Here is an 18945-nt window from a genome sequence, read left to right as displayed (position 1 = left end):
GCACTGTTTTTCTTAGAACTGGCCGTGTTTGACCACGGCCCGGGTGTTATTTTTCAGATAATGGAAACACAATTATGTAAATCATAGGTCCTGGGGACGTTATATTGTAAAGTGGAGTGCATAATACTGTAGTACAGTACATTTTACACACACACACAGTAAACAGTATATACTGATTGTAGAAAATATTAAGAACACCTTCCTAATATTTATTTGCAGTTGTGTCAAGTTGGCTGGATGTCCTTTGGGTGGTGGACTGTACTTTATATACACGGGAAACTGTTGAGTGTGAAAAACCCAACAGCGTTGCAGTTCTTGACACAAACCGATGCACCTGGCACCTACTACCATACCCCGTTCAAAGGCACTTAAATATTTTCACCCTCTGAATGGCACACATACACAATCCATGTCTCAATTGTCTCAAGGCTTAAAAATCCTTCTTTAACCTGTCTTCTCCCCTTCATCTACACTGATTGAAGTGGATTTAACAAGTTGCATCAATAAGGGATCACAGCTTTCACCTGGATTCACCTGGTCATTCTTTGTTGTTGTAATATTCTAAAGGGACGTGGCAGTTTCACCAAATAAGGATTCTAGCTTTAAAGTGAAGATCATTAGACTTATTACAGGATTTTAAAATTCAACATGATCAACAATGCTTTTTCAGCTTCTCCCCAGTACAATCAGTTGGACTTCACTCCACTTTACTTGATTTCTGTACTGTTCAATCACTCCAACTAAATGTCTACACTGATGTCATAGATGTATTCATTTGATCCCTCTCACACCAGGCCGCTTAATTTGTTTAAAACAGTAGTCTTTGTCTTAACACCAGAGGAAAGCAGCAGAAATTTGGACAAATTTGGCACACATGTCAAGAGGCCTGGCGCTGTCGCTCCTTTCTCTCAGGTGGGGTGGAGATGCGGAGGATGTGCCGCCGGGAGCTGGTCAGCACAGACGCCTCCTAGATCAGCTGGGGGGGGGTGTGACCAAGGGCAGGTTGGCCAGCGGCTGTTGGCTACCCCCTTGGAGTGGCAGGCACATCAATACACTAGAGCTCCGAGCTGTACAGTACTGCGGTCTTTCCTTCCACATCTGAAGGGAAGACATGGCCTGGTGAGAATGGACAACACCACAGTGGTGGCTTACAACAACCATCAGGGTGGACTGAGGTCACACCGCCTCCATCTTATGGCACGGGAGCTCCTTCTCTGGGCTCAGGGACGTCTAGCGTCTCTACGCGCAGCGCACATACCTGGCATCCTGAATGTGGCAGAGGATATGCTCTTGAGGGAGGGCCCGCCACCTTAGGACTGGAGCCTACATCCTCAGGTGGTGCAACACCTGTGGGACAAGTTTGGGAGGGCACAGGTGGACCTGCTTACCATCCTGGACAATGTACACTGCTCCCTGTGGTACTCCTTGTCACCAGGGCCTCTGGGCTTGAATACTCTGGGTCACCATTGGCCAGGGCTGGAGCTTTACGCATTCCCCCCTTTTCCCCTGATCCAGGCTGTGCTGGACAGGACCAGGATGGCAGAGCATCGTCTGCTGCTGGTGGCCTCATACTGGCCCAGACGACCCTGGTTCAGCCTTCTCCTGTCCCTGTTGTCTGGGACACCTTGGCAACTGCCCCTGAGACTGACCTGCTGTCTCAGGCCGGGGGAACTCTGTGGCATCCGAGACCGCACCACCTCAGTCTGTGGGCTTGGCCGCTGAATGGCACCAATGGTCCATGTTAGGACTACAGGAAGGCGTAATGTACACCATGCAGAGTGCAAGGGCACCGGCTACAACCGCGGTATACCAGTTGCGCTGGCGGTTGTTCTGCTCTTGGTGCACTGGTATTGAGGTTGTGCCCGAGTCATCCGGGGTGCAGTATGTCCTCCAATACCTGCAGTGTCGCTTGGATGAGGTCTTGGCAGCCTCTACACTGAGAGGGTATTTGGCCGCTATATCTGCCTGCCATGTGGGGTGGATGGACAGGCCAGTGGGGCGCCATCCCTTGGTCTCCAGGTTTATGAAGGGGGTTCGTTGCCTGCATCCAGCTAGGACCATCTGGGATCTGGATGTAGTCTTGGCAGCTTTGCCAAAGCCACCTTTCGAACCGTTGGAGTCTGCCTCCCCGAAACACCTCTCTATGAAGGTGGTTTTCTTGGTAGCGATTACTTCCATAAAGAGGGTGGGTGAGCTCCATGCTCTTTCAGTAAGTTCTGAGTGCTACCGGATGGACCCCGGTGGGAGGAGTATATCTCTCTGCCCCAACCCTTCATTCCTTCTGAAGGTTCTGTCAGACAGGCATGTGAACATCCCTTTTATCCTGTCTGCTTACGACCCCCCGGTAGTGGAGGGGGAGTCTGGGCCTCCCTCCGGCATGCTGTGCCCTGTGCGGGCACTGGCTGCCTATGTGGAGCGGACACGGTCAGTGAGAACAACAGACCAGCTCTTTGTCTGCTATGGTGAGAGAGTCCTGGGCGCTGGATTATCAAAGCAGGGCCTCTCTCACTGGATCATGGACACGATTACGACAGCTTCCCGCCTGGCTGGCAGGCCAGTGCTGGGATCTGTGGTGGCACATTCAACACGAGGTGTGGCTGTATCCTGGGCTCTACTGAGAGGAGTGCCCCCCGCTGATATCTGTGCTGCGGCCAACTGGGCTTCCTCTTGCACCTTTGCTAGGTACTATCGGTTAAATGTGGTTCAGCGGTCCTGGGCATCGCCTCCCCTTCCGGGGACTGTGCCGGGACCCCCCTTCCACATTGACGGCCCTTGCGTCTTGGTCCCTCGGTGGGACTTCAACGCTGGCCTGCCCGGTCCCTCTAGCACTGACTAAATCTGGTACAGGTATACCAATATATTGGAGTGATCCAATATAGTGAAACATAACGAAGGTCACGTATGTAATCACAGTTATGTGAGCTATATGGATCACTCCAATCCTCTAGGGTAATAGAGGCGCCTCAAAAATGATGTAGAGAACGTGTGTTGCGGCCATGGTGTCTATATATAGGAGCAGACCCCAGCCATGACGCAGGTGTACACGGGAGTAAATCTGTAAATCCTCACCTCGGATGTATCCCTCCGCCGCAGAGTAATACCAATGTATTACATACAGTTGAAGTCGGAAGTTTACATACACCTTAGCCAAATACATTTAAACTCAGTTTTTCACAATTCCTGACATTTAATCCTATTAAAAATTCCCTGTCTTAGGTCAGTTGGGATCACCACTATATTTTAAGAATGTGAAATGTCAGAATAATAGTAGAGAGAGAATGATTTATTTCAGCTTTTATTTCTTTCATCACATTCTGTCACGTCCTGGCCAGTATAAGGTTAATTGTTTTTGTAGTTTGGTCAGGACGTGGCAGAGGGTATTTGTTTTATGTGGTTCGGGGTGGTGTGAATCACCCACCACCAAAGGACCAAGCAGCAGAGGAAGGAGCAGGCGGAGTTCGAGTTGGACTGGCGGGAGAAGTGGACTTGGGAGGAAGTTCTGGACGGGGCCGGACCTTGGCACCAGGCTGGGGATTATCGACGCCCGCAGTGGGAAATTGAGGCAGCCAAGGCAGAGAGGCGGTGGTACGAGGCCAAGTACGCGCTGAAGGAGAAGCACGAGAGGCACCCCCAAGAAAATTTTGGGGGGGGGCACACGGGTAGTTTGGCTAGGCGTAAGAAGAGCCGGAAGCCAGCTACCCGTGGTTATATGGAGGAGCGTATGGGGTGGAGAGCGCTATGTTTCGCTGAGGAGCGCACTATCTCACCCATACGCACGCACAGTCCGGTGCGCGTTATTCCAGCCCCTCGCAGGTGCCGTGCTAGAGCGGGCATCCAGCCTGGTAGGAGGATGCCTGCGCAGCGCATCTGGTCGCCGGTACGCCTCCGAGGACCAGGCTACCCAACTCCCGCTCTACGCACGGCTACCATCAGGCCCCTGCACAGCCCAGTCTGCCCTGTACGGGCACCCCGCTCGTACAGGGCTACTAGTTCCATCCAGCCAAGACGGGTTGTGCAGGAGGTAAGATCGAGACCGACTGTGCGCCTCCATAGCCCTGGGTTTCCAGCTCCTGTCTCTCGTGCGGACCCGGAAGTGCGTCAACCCAGTCCGACTCGTCCTGTTCCCGCTCCCCGCACTAGCCTGGAGGTGCGTGTACATAATCTGGTAAGCCCAGTACCAGCACCACGCACCAGGCTACAAGTGCGTCAACCCAGCCTCGCCAGTCAACAGTCTTCATCAGAGCTGCCCGCCAGTCAACAGTCATCATCAGAGCTGCCCGCCAGTCAACAGTCATCGTCAGAGCTGCCCGCCAGTCAACAGTCATCGTCAGAGCTGCCCGCCAGTCAACAGTCATCGTCAGAGCTGCCCGCCAGTCAACAGTCATCGTCAGAGCTGCCCGCCAGTCAACAGTCATCGTCAGAGCTGCCCGCCAGTCAACAGTCATCGTCAGAGCTGCCCGCCAGTCAACAGTCATCGTCAGAGCTGCCCGCCAGTCAACAGTCATCGTCAGAGCTGCCCGCCAGTCAACAGTCATCGTCAGAGCTGCCCGCCAGTCAACAGTCATCGTCAGAGCTGCCCGCCAGTCAACAGTCATCGTCAGAGCTGCCCGCCAGTCAACAGTCGTCAGAGCTGCCCGCCAGTCAACAGTCGCCAGAGAGGTCAGACTGCGCTGAACTGCCGGAGTGGTCAGACTGCGCTGACGGCAGCCACCCTCCCTTCCCTCCCTTTAGAAAAGGGGATTTTTTTTTTGGTGTTGCTTGGGGTTATTTTTTAAGGTGCTTCTGGGGTAGCACCTTTAAGGGGGGGGTACTGTCACGTCCTGGCCAGTATAAGGTTAATTGTTTTTGTAGTTTGGTCAGGACGTGGCAGAGGGTATTTGTTTTATGTGGTTCGGGGTGGTGTGTTTGTGTAAAGGGTGTTTGATTTAGTATTTTCGGGTTTTGGTTTATGTCTAGGTAGTTCTATGTGGAGTCTAGTGAGTGTATGTCTATGTTTGGTTAATTGGGGTTGGGACTCTCAGTTGAAGGCAGGTGTTGTCTATCTGCCTTTGATTGAGAGTCCCATATATTAGGGTGTGTTTGTGTGTGTGATTTGTGGGTGATTATTCTGTGTATAGCCTTGTGCCTTACCAGACTGTTTATTTGTCGAGTGTTCGTTTTTTCGTTATTTGGTATGTTCATTTTTGAGAGTAATTAAAAATCAAGATGAGCATTCACGTACCTGCTGCGTTTTGGTCCTCATTCACCGACAACAACCGTGACACATTCCCAGTGGGTCAGACGTTTACATACACTCAATTAGTATTTGGTAGCATTGCCTTTAAATTGTTTAACTTGGGTCAAACGTTTCAGGTAGCCTTCCACAAGCTTCGCACAATAAGTTGGGTGAATTCAGGCTACCCGAAACATTTGACCCAAGTTAAACAATTGAGGTCTTGGCTGATTTCTTTTGATTTTCCCATGATGTCAAGCAAAGAGGCACTGAGTTTGACAGAAGGCCTTGAAATACGTCCACAGGTACACCTCCAAGTGACTCAAATGATGTCAATTCGCCTATCAGAAGCTTCTAAAGCCATAACATAATTTTCTGGAATTTTCCAAGCTGTTTAAAGGCACAGTCAACTTAGTGTATGTAAACTTCTGACCCACTGGAATTGTGATACAGTGAATTATAAGTGAAATAATCTGTCTCTAAACAATTGTTGGAAAAATTACTTGTGTCATGCACAAAGTAGATGTCCTAACCGACTTGCCAAAACGATTGTTTGTTAACAAGCAATTTGTGGAGTGGTTGAAAAACTAGTTTTAATGACTCCAACCTACTAAGTGTATGTAAACTTCCGACTTCAACTGTATGTACCCTTGCACATATGTGCCCTTACAGTATCCCTGCACATTGTTAATATGGTATTGTGGTATTGTGGTTCCGTGTGGCTCAGTTGGTAGAGCATGGTGTTTGTAACATCAGGGTTGTGGGTTTGATTCCCACAGGGGACCAGTATGGAGAAAAAAATGTATGAAATGTATGCATTCACTACTGTAAGTCGCACTGGATGAGAGCGTCTGCTAAATGACTCAAATGTAAATGTATTGGCACTGACCCTGTATATACAGTAACTTACTTTCTTGTGCTCTTCTTATTTCTTTCTCTTGTGTGTTTTTGTTCTAACTTTTTGTTCTTACTTTATTTTATAGTACTACGGATATTGAATATTGCATTGTTGGGAAAGAGCTAGCAAGAAAGGCATTTCACAGTACATGACAATACAACTTGAAACCTACCAGCCTTGGGACATACTCTTCTATACACACAGCATCCCTCGTTCCATCTCTCTTTGTCTTTCCCCCGTTCACATACATACATTATGCTAATTGAAGAAACCATTCATGGAGAACTTAGAGATATTTCCACTAATCTCTTATCTATCGTCAGGCAAAGCCACGGGTACAGAGGCTGGGAGGGATTGGTAAATCCACACAGCCAGCTCTGCTAAAATACGACTTCCATGTCCTACTCCTATTACTCTCACTCATTGTTCTTAATCAGAACCTTGAGATGAATTAAAAATGCTCTGGAATTTAATTAAAAGGACAAAAAAAATAACCCTTGTCTGCCAGCTATGGCATTTAGTGCAGCTAACTGCCAGGGGTTCCAGCAACTGTGTGTGTGTGTGTGTGTGTGTGTGTGTGTGTGTGTGTGTGTGTGTGTGTGTGTGTGTGTGTGGCGCGAGCATGCATGTGTGCAGTATGTTTGTGTCCTGCCTCTGTTTGATGTGGACAGCAGCGCAGTAAGACAAGTCACAGACCTTCAGGCTTAGATCTGTTTGGGGAATTCTGAGTTAAAATTCCCAATGCTGAAAGACTGAATGCTTGTATTCCAAGCTCCAACAGTGCAGTAGATGTTATGCATGATCAAAAGGATGTTTCCAGTCTCCTCTTTCTTTAGTGTGTGTGTGATTGTGTGTAAATGTGTCTGTGTGTGTGTGTGTGTGTGTGTGTGTGTGTGTGTGTGTGTGTGTGTGTGTGTGTGTGTGTGTGTGTGTGTGTCTGCATGTGTCTGTGTGGAGAGTTTGCCCTTAGAAAGAAAATACATGAAAAAATAACATATGCTTTTCAGACAGGTGTGAACACTTGTGAACATTTTAAAGTGACATTTTATTGTATATGTTTATGAGTCAAGACACTTATTTTTCGGACACATGAGAAGTTTCACTTTTATTTTTCACCACTTCGAGCTACATCTCTTCTCCCATCCAGGGACTGACCAGAGCCAACGATGCATAGCTTTAGAGGCAAACCAGCAGTGGATGCAGGGTGCTATGTTGCTGGAAATGAATGTGCCAAAACAGCAACTGGAAAAAAGGCAGCAAAATCAGAGGCCAGTGTGACATAACCAAAGATAGGAAAAATTGCAGGAAAGAGGGAGAAGTTAATTTAATTACATTATCTTTTTTTTTTATCACAGCAAAATATTTTTGGGCATCCATGTACAGTGGCAAGAAAAAGTATGTGAACCCTTTGGTATTACCTGGATTTCTGCATAAATTGGTCATAAAATTTGATCTGATCTTCATCTAAGTCACAACAATAGACAAACATAGTGTGCTTGAAACTAATAACACACACATTTTTGTATTTTTCTTGTCTAAATTGAATACATTATTTAAACATTCACAGTGTAGGTTGGAAAAAGTGTGAAACCCTAGGCTAATGACTTCTCCAAAAGCTAATTGGAGTCAGGAGTCAGCTAACCTGGAGTCCAATCAATGAGACGAGTGTTCTAAGCTTACATATGGAATTGTTTTAAGATGGTCATTTAGCTATTTGATTTAGAATTTTAAGACCCCTTAAGTTGTAAAAAAAAATGTATAATGATGTTGAGATGAAACATTGAATTTGACATTACTGTTATTAGCCATTTGAAGCGCATTGAATAACAGATGCACTACATGGAACAACAGATACTGTAGTCCAAAAAAACAATAGAAAGGAAGTTTGCCCACGAAGTGTCTGTCCTATATCTGAGAGATATAAGAAAGACCAGGAAACTATTTATCCCCTTATTTTAGGCACTAAACTATCTCCATATATACACTTAACAAAAATATAAATGCAACAATTTCAACGATTTTACAGAGTTACATTGTCATGGTTACACGTGGTCTGCGGTTGTGAGGCTGGTTGGACGTACTGCCAAATTTTATAAAATGGTAGAGAAATAGACATTATGGTAGAGAAATAGACATTACATTCTCTGCCAACAGCTCCCTCGAAACTTGAGACATCTGTGGCATTGTGTTGTGTGACAAAACTGCACATTTTAGAGTGGCCTTTTATTGTCCCCAGCAGAAGGTGCACCTGTGTAATGATCATGCTGTTTAATCAGCTTCTTCATATGCCACACCTGTCAGGTGGATGGATTATCTTGGCAAATGGGAAATTCTCACTAACAGGGATGTAAACAAATTTGTGCACAAAATTTGTGAGAAACACGCTTTTTGTGCGTCTGGAAAATTTCTGGGATATTTTATTTCAGTTCATGAGACATTGGAACAACACTTTACAAGTTGCATATTTTTGTTCAGTGTACTTCCATTATTTTTTTAAACTGGTACCGGGACACTTCAGACAGTCTTGCGCTACAAACAGAAGTTGGCAAAAGAGGCTGTACCAACTTCAGACTAGCCTTGTGGGCGTCCTAGAGAAAACGCATCTTTTGATAGAGCTAGACTTAATACTTTATAGACCAAATTGTTTGGACGCTACAGAAGACTCATTTTCGGGATATCTCATGGTGTCATAAAGTTCGTCGTCTGAAGAGGAGAAATCATCAGACCAATATGTAGCGGTTAAATTGCTCATCTTCTTATTTATTAAAGAAAGGAAAAAAATACTCATACAAAACAAACGACAAAAACCAGTCCTGTAAGGTGCTCAGACTATACACGGAAACAACTACCCACAAAACCCATGAAGAAAAACCCTTACTTAAATATGATCTCTAATCAGAGGCAACGAGGATCAGCTGCCTCCAATTAGAGATCAACCCATACACCACATAGAAATAGAAGAACTAGAAAGGTAAACATAGAAATAGATAGCATAGATCAAACCCAAAATCCCAAAACACACAAAACAAACACCCCCCTGCGACGCCCTGACCATACTATAATAACAAAATAACCTCTTTACTGGTCAGGACGTGACACATGGTCTGACAAACACCGCTATAGCTCTGCGATATCGGTGGATGTGGTGGATTTAGACTCAGCCCATGCAAATGAACAGATAGCTTATAAAAACAGACATATTTTGGTGGGGATTAAACTTTTTTTTAATTAGATTTCCACAGGGGCAGGTTAACAGGTGAACTCTAAATTTAATACATGTGAAAATATGGTTTCACGTTTAAAATTTAAGATCAACATTCAAAAACAGCTATTTCACATTTAAAATGCAAATTTGACATGTGTTTTTTTTTTGTAAGAGTCTACCCAGCTACTCATTGGCTGGGTTCACAGACAGGGAGGAGCTCTTCCTCTCTGGCTGTTGTTGCTGCAGGCATAGTGAAGGAAAAAGACAGAGAGCGAGCACGCGCAAGAGAGAGAGAATTAGGGGGAGGAGAGGACAGTACCATTGCTGCATCAGTGCCACAGCAGAGTGGAGCAGTAAACGACTCTCGTGTCCTCCCTATTCTTCTACTCTAAACACTCAATGGCTCAGCCTCACAAGAGGTTTGGAATCAGAGACTGGAGCGCCTAGAGACATATCCGTCACAACTGGATGCTCTACTATCCTCTTATTCTCTTGTCTGTGGATGCTGTGGGATTTTGGATATTGAATACGTCTTTCTTTGCATCTCTCCTGCTAGGCTCGACTGCTGCTGCTGCTACTTTTAGAGGTTTGCAACACTGTTTTGGTTGGAATGTGTTTCTGGCTGCTGGCGACAGTTTTTGTCTGTGAAATCTCTCTCTATACTGGTTGTATTTTCACAAAGGAGTTATAGATCTAGACTTTTTGATTGGCCTCCGGGACTCCTTGAACTCCACCTGCTAGTATTGTACACGGCATGCACAGAAGTTGACGTCCATAGATTGTGTTTGTGTGCAAACTCAGCTTTTCTCACCTCTGCAGCTTATTGGTAAGGAGAGAAGAATAGAGGTGGAACCGACACAAGTAGTGAGACAGACTCTACTGCAGCCCCTGTGTACTGTACACACCAGAGCCTGCATGTGCTAGGTTAGCCCACCAGAAGGCTGGCCAGTACCAACACAAGACTCAAGCACGTACACACACACACACACCCAGAGACACACACTCATAAACAGCAACATACTCTGCTGTAAGAGGATGACGTTTGCTGTAATACTGCATTGCACTCTGGGGCCAGAAAAGTGAAAGAAGAGACGAAAAGAAGAGGATCAGAAGAGAAGAGGAGGGGAAGAAAACTACCATCTGGTAGCAGCTCACCTCCATGGGGAAACGGAAGTAGAGGAGCACGGATTGATGAACTGGCAGAAAGAGATAATGACCATTGTGAGAGAGCACAGCTAAACTGACAGTCTGTCTAAAGAGAGAGATAACTGGCGGACTGTTTAAAGAGAGATAAAGACCGTAGTGAGATGAGAGCAGAACTGAACATGAACTCTTCCTCGTCCGATGTGAACCAAAGCAGCTCTCCTTTCTGCCTGCTGGGCCTGGGCTACTCCCATACCCTCAACACTTGCGTGCTGGAGGCGGCCGTCATTCTCTTCCTCACTATCCTCATCATCAGCGGCAACCTGGTGGTGATCTTCGTGTTCCACTGTGCTCCGCTGCTCCACCACCACACCACCAGCCACTTCATCCAGACCATGGCCTATGCAGACCTCCTGGTGGGGGTGAGTTGCCTGGTGCCCTCCCTGTCCCTGCTTCACTACCTCAAGGGGTTGGACGAGGAGCTCACCTGTCAGGTGTTCGGCTACCTGGTGTCCGTGCTGAAGAGCGTGTCCATGGTGTCTCTTGCGTGTATTAGTGTTGACCGCTACATCGCCATCACACAGCCGTTCTCCTACGCCACACTGGTCACACCATGCCGCCTGCGCGTCTGCATTGGCCTCATCTGGCTCTACTCCGCCCTCATTTTCCTGCCCTCCTTCTTCGGCTGGGGGAAGCCCGGCTACCATGGGGACATATTTCGCTGGTGTGCGACCTCGTGGCAGACCGATCCGGGCTTTAGCTCGTTCATCGCGGCTCTGCTGTATGCGCCGGCCGCCCTCACTGTGTGTTTCACCTATGGGAGTATCTTCCGTATCTGCCGTCAGCACACCCGGGAGATCACCCAGCGCCATGCACGCTTCGGCCCCCAGGAGAGCGAAAGGGGCGAGCGTTGCGAAGGGTGCCCGGATAAACGCTATGCCATGGTGCTGTTCCGAATCACCAGTGTGTTCTACGTGCTCTGGATGCCCTACATCCTTTACTTCCTGCTGGAGAGCACCAGACTCTACCGCCACCTGGTGGCCTCATTCCTCACCACATGGCTAGCCATCAGCAACAGCTTCTGCAACTGCCTCATCTATAGTCTCTCCAACAGCGTGTTCCGGAAGGGCCTGGGCCGCCTGTTCAGGCAACTCTGCTCCCCCTGTCAGGGACTGGGCTGCTGCATGGAGGGGAAGAATGGTCCCGCTCTACCCAGGCCGCTCCCAGCCCCAGCCTGCCATGTGTAACAATCTCCTACAGACACTGTCTAGTTGGTTAGCTACCCACTGGGCACAGACATCAGTTCAACGTCTATTCCATATTGGTTCAAAGTCATTTCATTGAAATGATGTGGAAACAATGTTGATTCAACCAGTGTGTGCCCAGTGGGTACAGTAAGCTTTGGCCTTGGCTTTGGCTTCAGCCCCTGGTGAGTGCAGTGTATTACTACTACATTGCATGTGACAGGTTGTATTTCTACAGTAGTAGTACATAGAGCTCCCTATGGCCAGGTCAGAGGGGTGGTGTGCAGGCAGGAGCTGGAGGGGTCTTCTTCTGGAGTGTTCTCCCAAGCGGGGCTGCCTATTTCTGGCTGGGTGGATCACCACCACGTGTGGAGGAGAAGGTTTGTGGTTGTATATATGGATATCAGAATGGAGCTGAGGAAAAAAAAAAGGCACACAGTTCACTGTGGGTTTTGAAGAGGAGCAACTCCAATCTTACAGCTTTGGTGCCGAGTTTAGGTGTGCCTGTGAACCTAATATCTTCCCAATGCAAAAAAAAGGACAATAACAGCACAACATGACTTGTACTGTGTAAACCACTGTAGTGCAAAAAGTTATTTCAACATTGATTCAAGACTGTTTAATTGTCTTCGTTCTTTCAGGGTAGACATTAGTGATGCAAAAAAGTATTTTAGAAACATAAAAGCACTTGAAATATACTGTTTTTCTTCTCTTATATTGCGACAAATAGTTTACATTTTGTAGCAGTATGATAATCTGATAATGATGTTGTGCGCTACAGTAGGCTGTAGCATACAGAGAGGACTACTGGCGTGAAAAGGACAGGGAACAGTTGGTTTCCTAGAAAAAAATACTTGAGGTTTATTCAGTAGCCTGTGTGTATTTTATGAATGATTTAGCAGATTTTTGCAAGATGGCATTCTGGTTTAACATGGACCACCAATTCATTGTGAATTCTCAGCAAGGAGACAAGTTGATTTATTTGAGTATTTTATTCTCTGTCCATGTTTCCTGAGGTCGAACATCAGTTGTTTGTTTACCCTTAATGGCTGATGCATTTAGACTGGTCTTGAGGCTACATAATCTGACAGCAATAACATAAGTAAGATTTTCTTATAGATTGGAATTGCAGCATGTTAAGCACGCTACCGATCCAGATGCATAACACAGAGACACAATCATTACCGTGTGAGTAGTCTTACTGTTGAGCTGTTCTCTCACTCTGTGCCCTTTGGCTCCTGTTAGCTGTACAGATGAGCTGAGCGGCAGAGCAGCACATGTACAGTAGGCTACCAGAGGGACAGATTGTCTTTCTAGAAGGCAGAGGGGTCATTTAGACAATGGGTTTTATACAAAGTAGGTTTATATGGATCTACCGTGGGTCTCGAAGGCTTTTATGGAAAACAGAGTTGTGAACTGCTAATAGGTTTTTATGTGAACTAGGTTTATGTGCAAATATATGTAAATATATGTAGGATAGGAGACAAAGACCTTGGACAGTGTACACTTCACTGAAACATCAATACAATAAAGGTTTCAGAGGTGATTGTGCTGTATGTGCAGGAGTCTTCTTATATGACAAACCTATACATACACAGTCATAGCCAATCAGTCCCTCACACACACAGTAGAGCAAGTAAGGAGAGTATGAGATGGGCCTGCACTGCAGCACTCTGTATTCTTATTTCCAAGGACAGCATGACGGCATCTTTGTACTATAGTGTGTATACAGGTCTTGTATACAACATTTGTATGTTTTAAAAAATACATCTGTTCAAGAATAGTGCTTAACTGTGGTGTTATGACTGTTGATATCCCAGGATAATATAGAATAATCATTGTTTTTTTTTGACAATATTATTTTTCAGAAATTCTCTATGCATGATGGTATTTCAGCCAGTGAGAGGTGGGTGAGATGATCAATACTCACTTTAGGAGGATGCCACTGAAAGCAGTTATTTTTTTTTCGGCTATAGTTTACACAATTTCCTTAACAATATAACCATTGACGGTGTGTAAATAGCATATTATATTTCCTTCAGAAATTCCACCTTTCTGGGAAAGACCTTAGTAGTTCAAGAGAACAGATATATTTTTGTATGGGTCTCTGTCAGAAACCTTTTAAAGAGTGAAATTATTCAGATTTAGGAATATTTTGAGAGGTTTATTTCACTGTTTTTCCTCCGAGGGGCTGCTTGTAAGGGCTTGTTTCCCTCACCAGTCCCCACATGCTGCTGTCTGTCTGTCTGTGCAATAGAAGTTTCTGTCCCCTCCCAACTCTTCTCAAGACAATGAAAACATATCAGCAGTGCTATAACAAAAGGGCTTTCGTCGTTATCTGACACGAGCCCGTTGGTCAACTGAATTATGAGCATGTGATATTTGATATCTATCGGTATCTGATTGAAGAGTAGTTGTCCTTTATTTGGCCCACATGACTGTTCTAGAATGTGAGAGTGTAGTGTGTGTTCTGTTGCGCTCACATGACTATAAATGAGAGTCTTGGTTTTATTTTGAGATAACATGAAAGCCCTTCAATGGGAGAGTGCAGTACTCAGTGTACTTTATCTTTGATGTAGACTGTTTTTAATTTTTTTTTTGGGGGGGGGGGTTCTGATCACAGTGTAATCTGCCATGCAGAGAAGTATCACGTTTTGCACTTGTCCAAGACGTTACCAGCATGTTGCAAGTCTCTTTGAATTGCTGAAGATACTGTATGTATGAAATCGCAATGGTTAATGTTGAGGGTGACCTTGTATATTGATTTCCAGATGACACCTCCTAAATTGTGCATTATGGTATACTGTATGTCCTCCTCTCATATTTTGTTGCGCACATTCCTTAATGCACCACAATCAGCACATTATATAGTTCAAGATCCCACTCATGTGGGCTCCTTTAGGCTTTGATGTTGTAAAACAAAACATGTGTCAAAAAGCATGTTTTTTCCTGTGGGAAAATGGTTGCTGTTGTCAGAATCGGACCAGAATCAAAAGCTACAGCGGTGATCTCAGGGGACGTGGTGTTTCACAGAGACCAGACCCGCAGTGCCAAATCTGGACCAGTATATGGGAGGAGGGGTCGGGTGGGGGTTGAGGATTGGGGGGGGTTGTAATGTATTTAGATTGGAACAGCGAGACTCTCCCTTGGCGCCGCTCCCCTCTCAGTCCAACATTGACCAACACCACCATCTCAACTGTTTTTCGCATTCTGACAAGTGATTTTTGATGATTCATTCTGAGGAGTACAGAGGCAAGATAACTTCATGAAACATACAATGTTTCCTGGGGTTGTGTTTTTAATGAACATGTAACTGAACAATTAGTTCATTATACATTCATTGGAAAGAGACTTTCGCTTAGCTGCCACCATTAGAACCACCACAACTGATGTTAAATTGCACATTTTAACTCAAATATAAGGTGGGGAAAATACTGGTTTCCCAATGTGAAATATTCTGTACCTCACGTGTTGGGGACTGTACCTCCTGTGATAAGTACTGTATGTATTTGCTGACAATTGCTGATGACCACTCTGATTCTGATTGTATCCTGCAACCAATGATTAAATGTGAAGTTACCTATTGCACTGGAGAGGATACATTTTTTTTTTTTGGCATTTGTCAAACGCTTTTCTTAAATCTACACCCTATAACCCTCAAATTAAAATCTTAACCTCAAAACCAGTTCCACTGCTTTTTTCCCCCCATTCTTCCTCTCTCATCAGTGACTGATTTATACATGGGAAACCAGGTGGGTGCAATTAATTATCACATAGAACAAAAAAACAGCAGTAGTCCGGACCACCAGGGTAGGATTTGAATACCCCTGCCCTATAACATCACTGGATCAAGTTTTACAAAATTTTCCTCCATGGTCTTAGTCTCACTGTCACACAGGCACAATATCAGATGGATAATACATACTCCCTGAAGAGTATTTACTCCAAACAATTCTTTGTTCATTTCTGATTAGGGGAGCATTTCAGTTTGAGTGATGCTTTAAAGCTGCAATTTGTAACTTTTTGGGCGACCTGACCAAATGCACATAGAAATGTGTGTTATAGATCTGTCATTCTCATTGAAAGCAAGTCTAAGATGCGGTACATCTGTTCTATGTGTGCAATTTCTATGGTTCCCGTTCTTAAATTGTGTTTTTTAGTCTTTTACTTTTGGTTTTGTACACCAGCTTCAAACAGCTGAAATACAATATTTAGGGTTATGGAAAATATATTTCACAGCAGTTTAGATAATTCTCTACACTACACTTGCTCGTGCTGTCACATAAACTGAAATTAAGCAAACTATTTCTAGCAACCAGGAAATGGCAGATCGTTTTCTGCGTAGTGCATCTTTAACCTTAGCGTGGGAATTATCTTGGCTTGGGTTCTACTGGGGTTGTGTGGCGGTGTAGTACAGGAAGTGAGAGAGTCACTAAGTATAGCTATCCCTGGAACCAGGGTGAGGTGGAGGGGGAAATGCTTTTTTTCATGCCGATAGTTATTCTTGGCTATTGCCCGGAAATTAAGCTGGTGCCAGAGCTGGAGCAATCTATATTGATCCTGACATGGCAGGGCCTCTTCCCTCTCTTTATCAGGCTCACCCGACCACACACACACACACACACACACACACACACACACACACACACACACACACACACACACACACACACACACACACACACACACACACACACACACACACACACACACACACACACACACACACACACACACACACACACACACACACACACACACACACCTGGAGTGTATTCTCTCTTACACGCACACAGTGTGTTGATATAGAGGTACAGTGGCGCACTAATCATTGTGAGGTAACTATGTTGGAGTGTGTGTCAGCCCCTGATAACCCAGGCCAGAAACAGAGGGAACATAAACATTGATGATTAGCCAACCTGATCCATGCCTGAGCCAGGGCCCATTGAAGGAACGGGCTGTGGTCGGTGGGAACCTCCAATATGGAAAATGTGAATTCCTTCAGCTTCCTTCTGTAGTACAGGCAGTTCTTTGTTTATTACCCTTTCTTCCTGGCATTCTTTTCTTGCTTTCTTTCTTGTTGGTTTTACCCTTTATCTAATCTAAAAGGGAACTGAGGTTCTGGCAGCTGAGAGAGAGGAGAGAGAGAGAGAACGAGAGAGTGAGAACGAGACTATTTGTACATCATTACAACACTGTATATAGACAATGACGTTTGAAATGTCTTTATTATTTTTGGAACTTCTGTGACTAATATTTACTGTTCACTTTTTATCGTTTATTTCAATTTAGTTTATCCATTTCACTTGCTTTGGAAATGTAAACATATGTTTCCCATGCCAATAAAGCCCCTTGAATTGAAGAGAGAGAGAATCTAAGGTAAGTCTGTCATTTATGCCCACCAACAGGGATTTCAACTTCAACAGCCAACAGGGATTTCAACTTCAATAGCCAACAGGGATTTCAACTTCAATAGCCAACAGGGATTTTGTCTCTGATGTAAACCTGCTGCAGTCAGGCAGTACAGTGCAGTGCATTCTTCCGGAGGCTGCATGACTACATGCGAACTACAGTTACAATAGCCCTCCTACCGCAGGCTGACCCATATACACAGTTTCTTATTCATGTGGAATGACAGGGCAAACTCACATGACATTTATTTTTACAGTTCTGAAGACGCTTGATATGGCAAACAAGCATGTTAGGTGCAACGTAGGGGGTTGATTATTGAGTGAAGGTGTCCTTTTGAGATGAAATGAAAAGGAATAAGAAAGTAGAATAGTATTATTACCACCCGCTGTAGACGTCTGACTGCAGACATTTTTCACGCTGATTCAACATGTAAAAACGGTTCTCAAATTACTTTCAGAGGTGCTAAGTACTCTCGGCCAGAAAACACTGTTGGTGTGTGTCCCATCCCAGTCTGCCAACTCTTATCCACTTTCTTAGTACTTTCAGGGAACCCTGCCAACCAAGACGGTTTTATCTCCCAAATGCAAATAGTCACAGATGTAAAATGTTAAAACATTTAAGTGAAGGAATCCCTCCTTAAGCCAAAAAGTAAATATGACGTGAAGTCTGAGTGTAGGATAACAAATGAGCTGAGAGGTGTTGAACTTTCGACTTAACACTCTGGATCAACCCAGAGTTGCTGCACAAGATGGAGCCAGCCCCAACTATTATTCAAAGAGGCGTTGCTGGTCAGAACATCAAAAATGAATAATTGAAAGAGCAGCATAATCTATGGTGGAATGCGTGGGTGTGGGAGCCAGAAGACAGGCCCTGTAATATACTGTAGTCTTTGCATCAGCTCATCTCCCTCCCACATCACATGCCATGATGGATTCATGCTGTGGGAGCCTATAGAAATGTGAAATGGCATCATGCTATGGAATGCCATTACGCAAGATATTATCCTTTACTGTAGACCAGACTATATCATTTGGCAGGCAATGCAGTTCTTCTGAAGCCTTGGTGCTGTAACTCAATGGAGTACAGTGAGATGAGAACAGAGATTTATTATAGTAAACCTGTAGACATCCAGGAAGAGGAACACTCTCAGTGAACAGTAGCCTGTGTACAAGGGTACAAAACATGAAGGACACCTGCTCTTTCCATGACATAGACTAACCAGGTGACTCGAGTTCAAAGCTATGATCCCTTATTGATTTCACTTGTTAAATCCACTTCAAATCAGTGTAGATGAAGGGGAGGAGACAGGTTAAATCATGATTTAAGGTTCAATTAGGGTTTTTAAGCCTTGAGACAATTGATACATTGATTGTGTATGTGACCCATTCAGTGGGTGAATGGGCCAGACAAAAGATTTAAGTGCCTTTGAACAGGGTATGGTAGTAGGTGCCAGGCACAAGGGTTTGTATCAAGAACTGCAACACTGCTGGGTTTTTCACGCTCAACAGTTTCCCATGTGTATCAAGAATGATCCACCACCCAAAGAATGTCCAGTCAACTTGACACAACTGTGGGAAGCATTGGAGATATCATGGACCAGCATCCCTGTGGGACACTTTAGACACCTTGTAGAGTCTATGCCCCGACGAGTTGAGGCTGTTCTGATGAGGCCAACGGGGGAGGGGGGGGGGGGGGGGTGAAACTCAATATTAGGAAGGTGTTCCTAATGTTTGGTATACTCAGTGTTTAGTAGTGGAAGTGTCGATTTCCAATGTGGAATGGAACATAATCCATGCATGCATGTGTGCCCGCATATAAATACATATTCAGT

The 18945-nt window shown here is 45.1% G+C and overlaps 1 protein-coding gene and 1 long non-coding RNA gene across 2 annotated transcripts in view; both read left to right on the top strand.

Annotated features, from left to right (window-relative positions):
* LOC145862392 (uncharacterized) overlaps positions 1-18945 on the top strand; it is a 386091-nt gene that overhangs the window by 89733 nt on the left and 277413 nt on the right. The gene's annotated exons all lie outside the window — the stretch shown is intronic.
* On the top strand, positions 9375-14297 carry LOC106580021 (putative G-protein coupled receptor 21). The gene has a single exon (XM_014160571.3). The coding sequence runs from the start codon at positions 10623-10625 to the stop codon at positions 11703-11705; it is 1083 nt and encodes a 360-aa protein (XP_014016046.3). The 5' UTR covers positions 9375-10622; the 3' UTR covers positions 11706-14297.

The sequence above is a fragment of the Salmo salar genome, chromosome 20 (assembly GCF_965601325.2).
Source record: "Salmo salar chromosome 20, fSalSal1, whole genome shotgun sequence".
NCBI classification, from domain to species: Eukaryota; Metazoa; Chordata; class Actinopteri; order Salmoniformes; family Salmonidae; genus Salmo; species Salmo salar.
This window is presented reverse-complemented; position numbering and strand designations above follow the sequence as displayed.

What these genes read in the sequence shown, in the direction of transcription:
- LOC106580021 (XM_014160571.3), top strand. Translation starts at nt 10,623, where the DNA reads ATGAGAGCAGAACTGAACATGAACTCTTCCTCGTCCGATGTGAACCAA.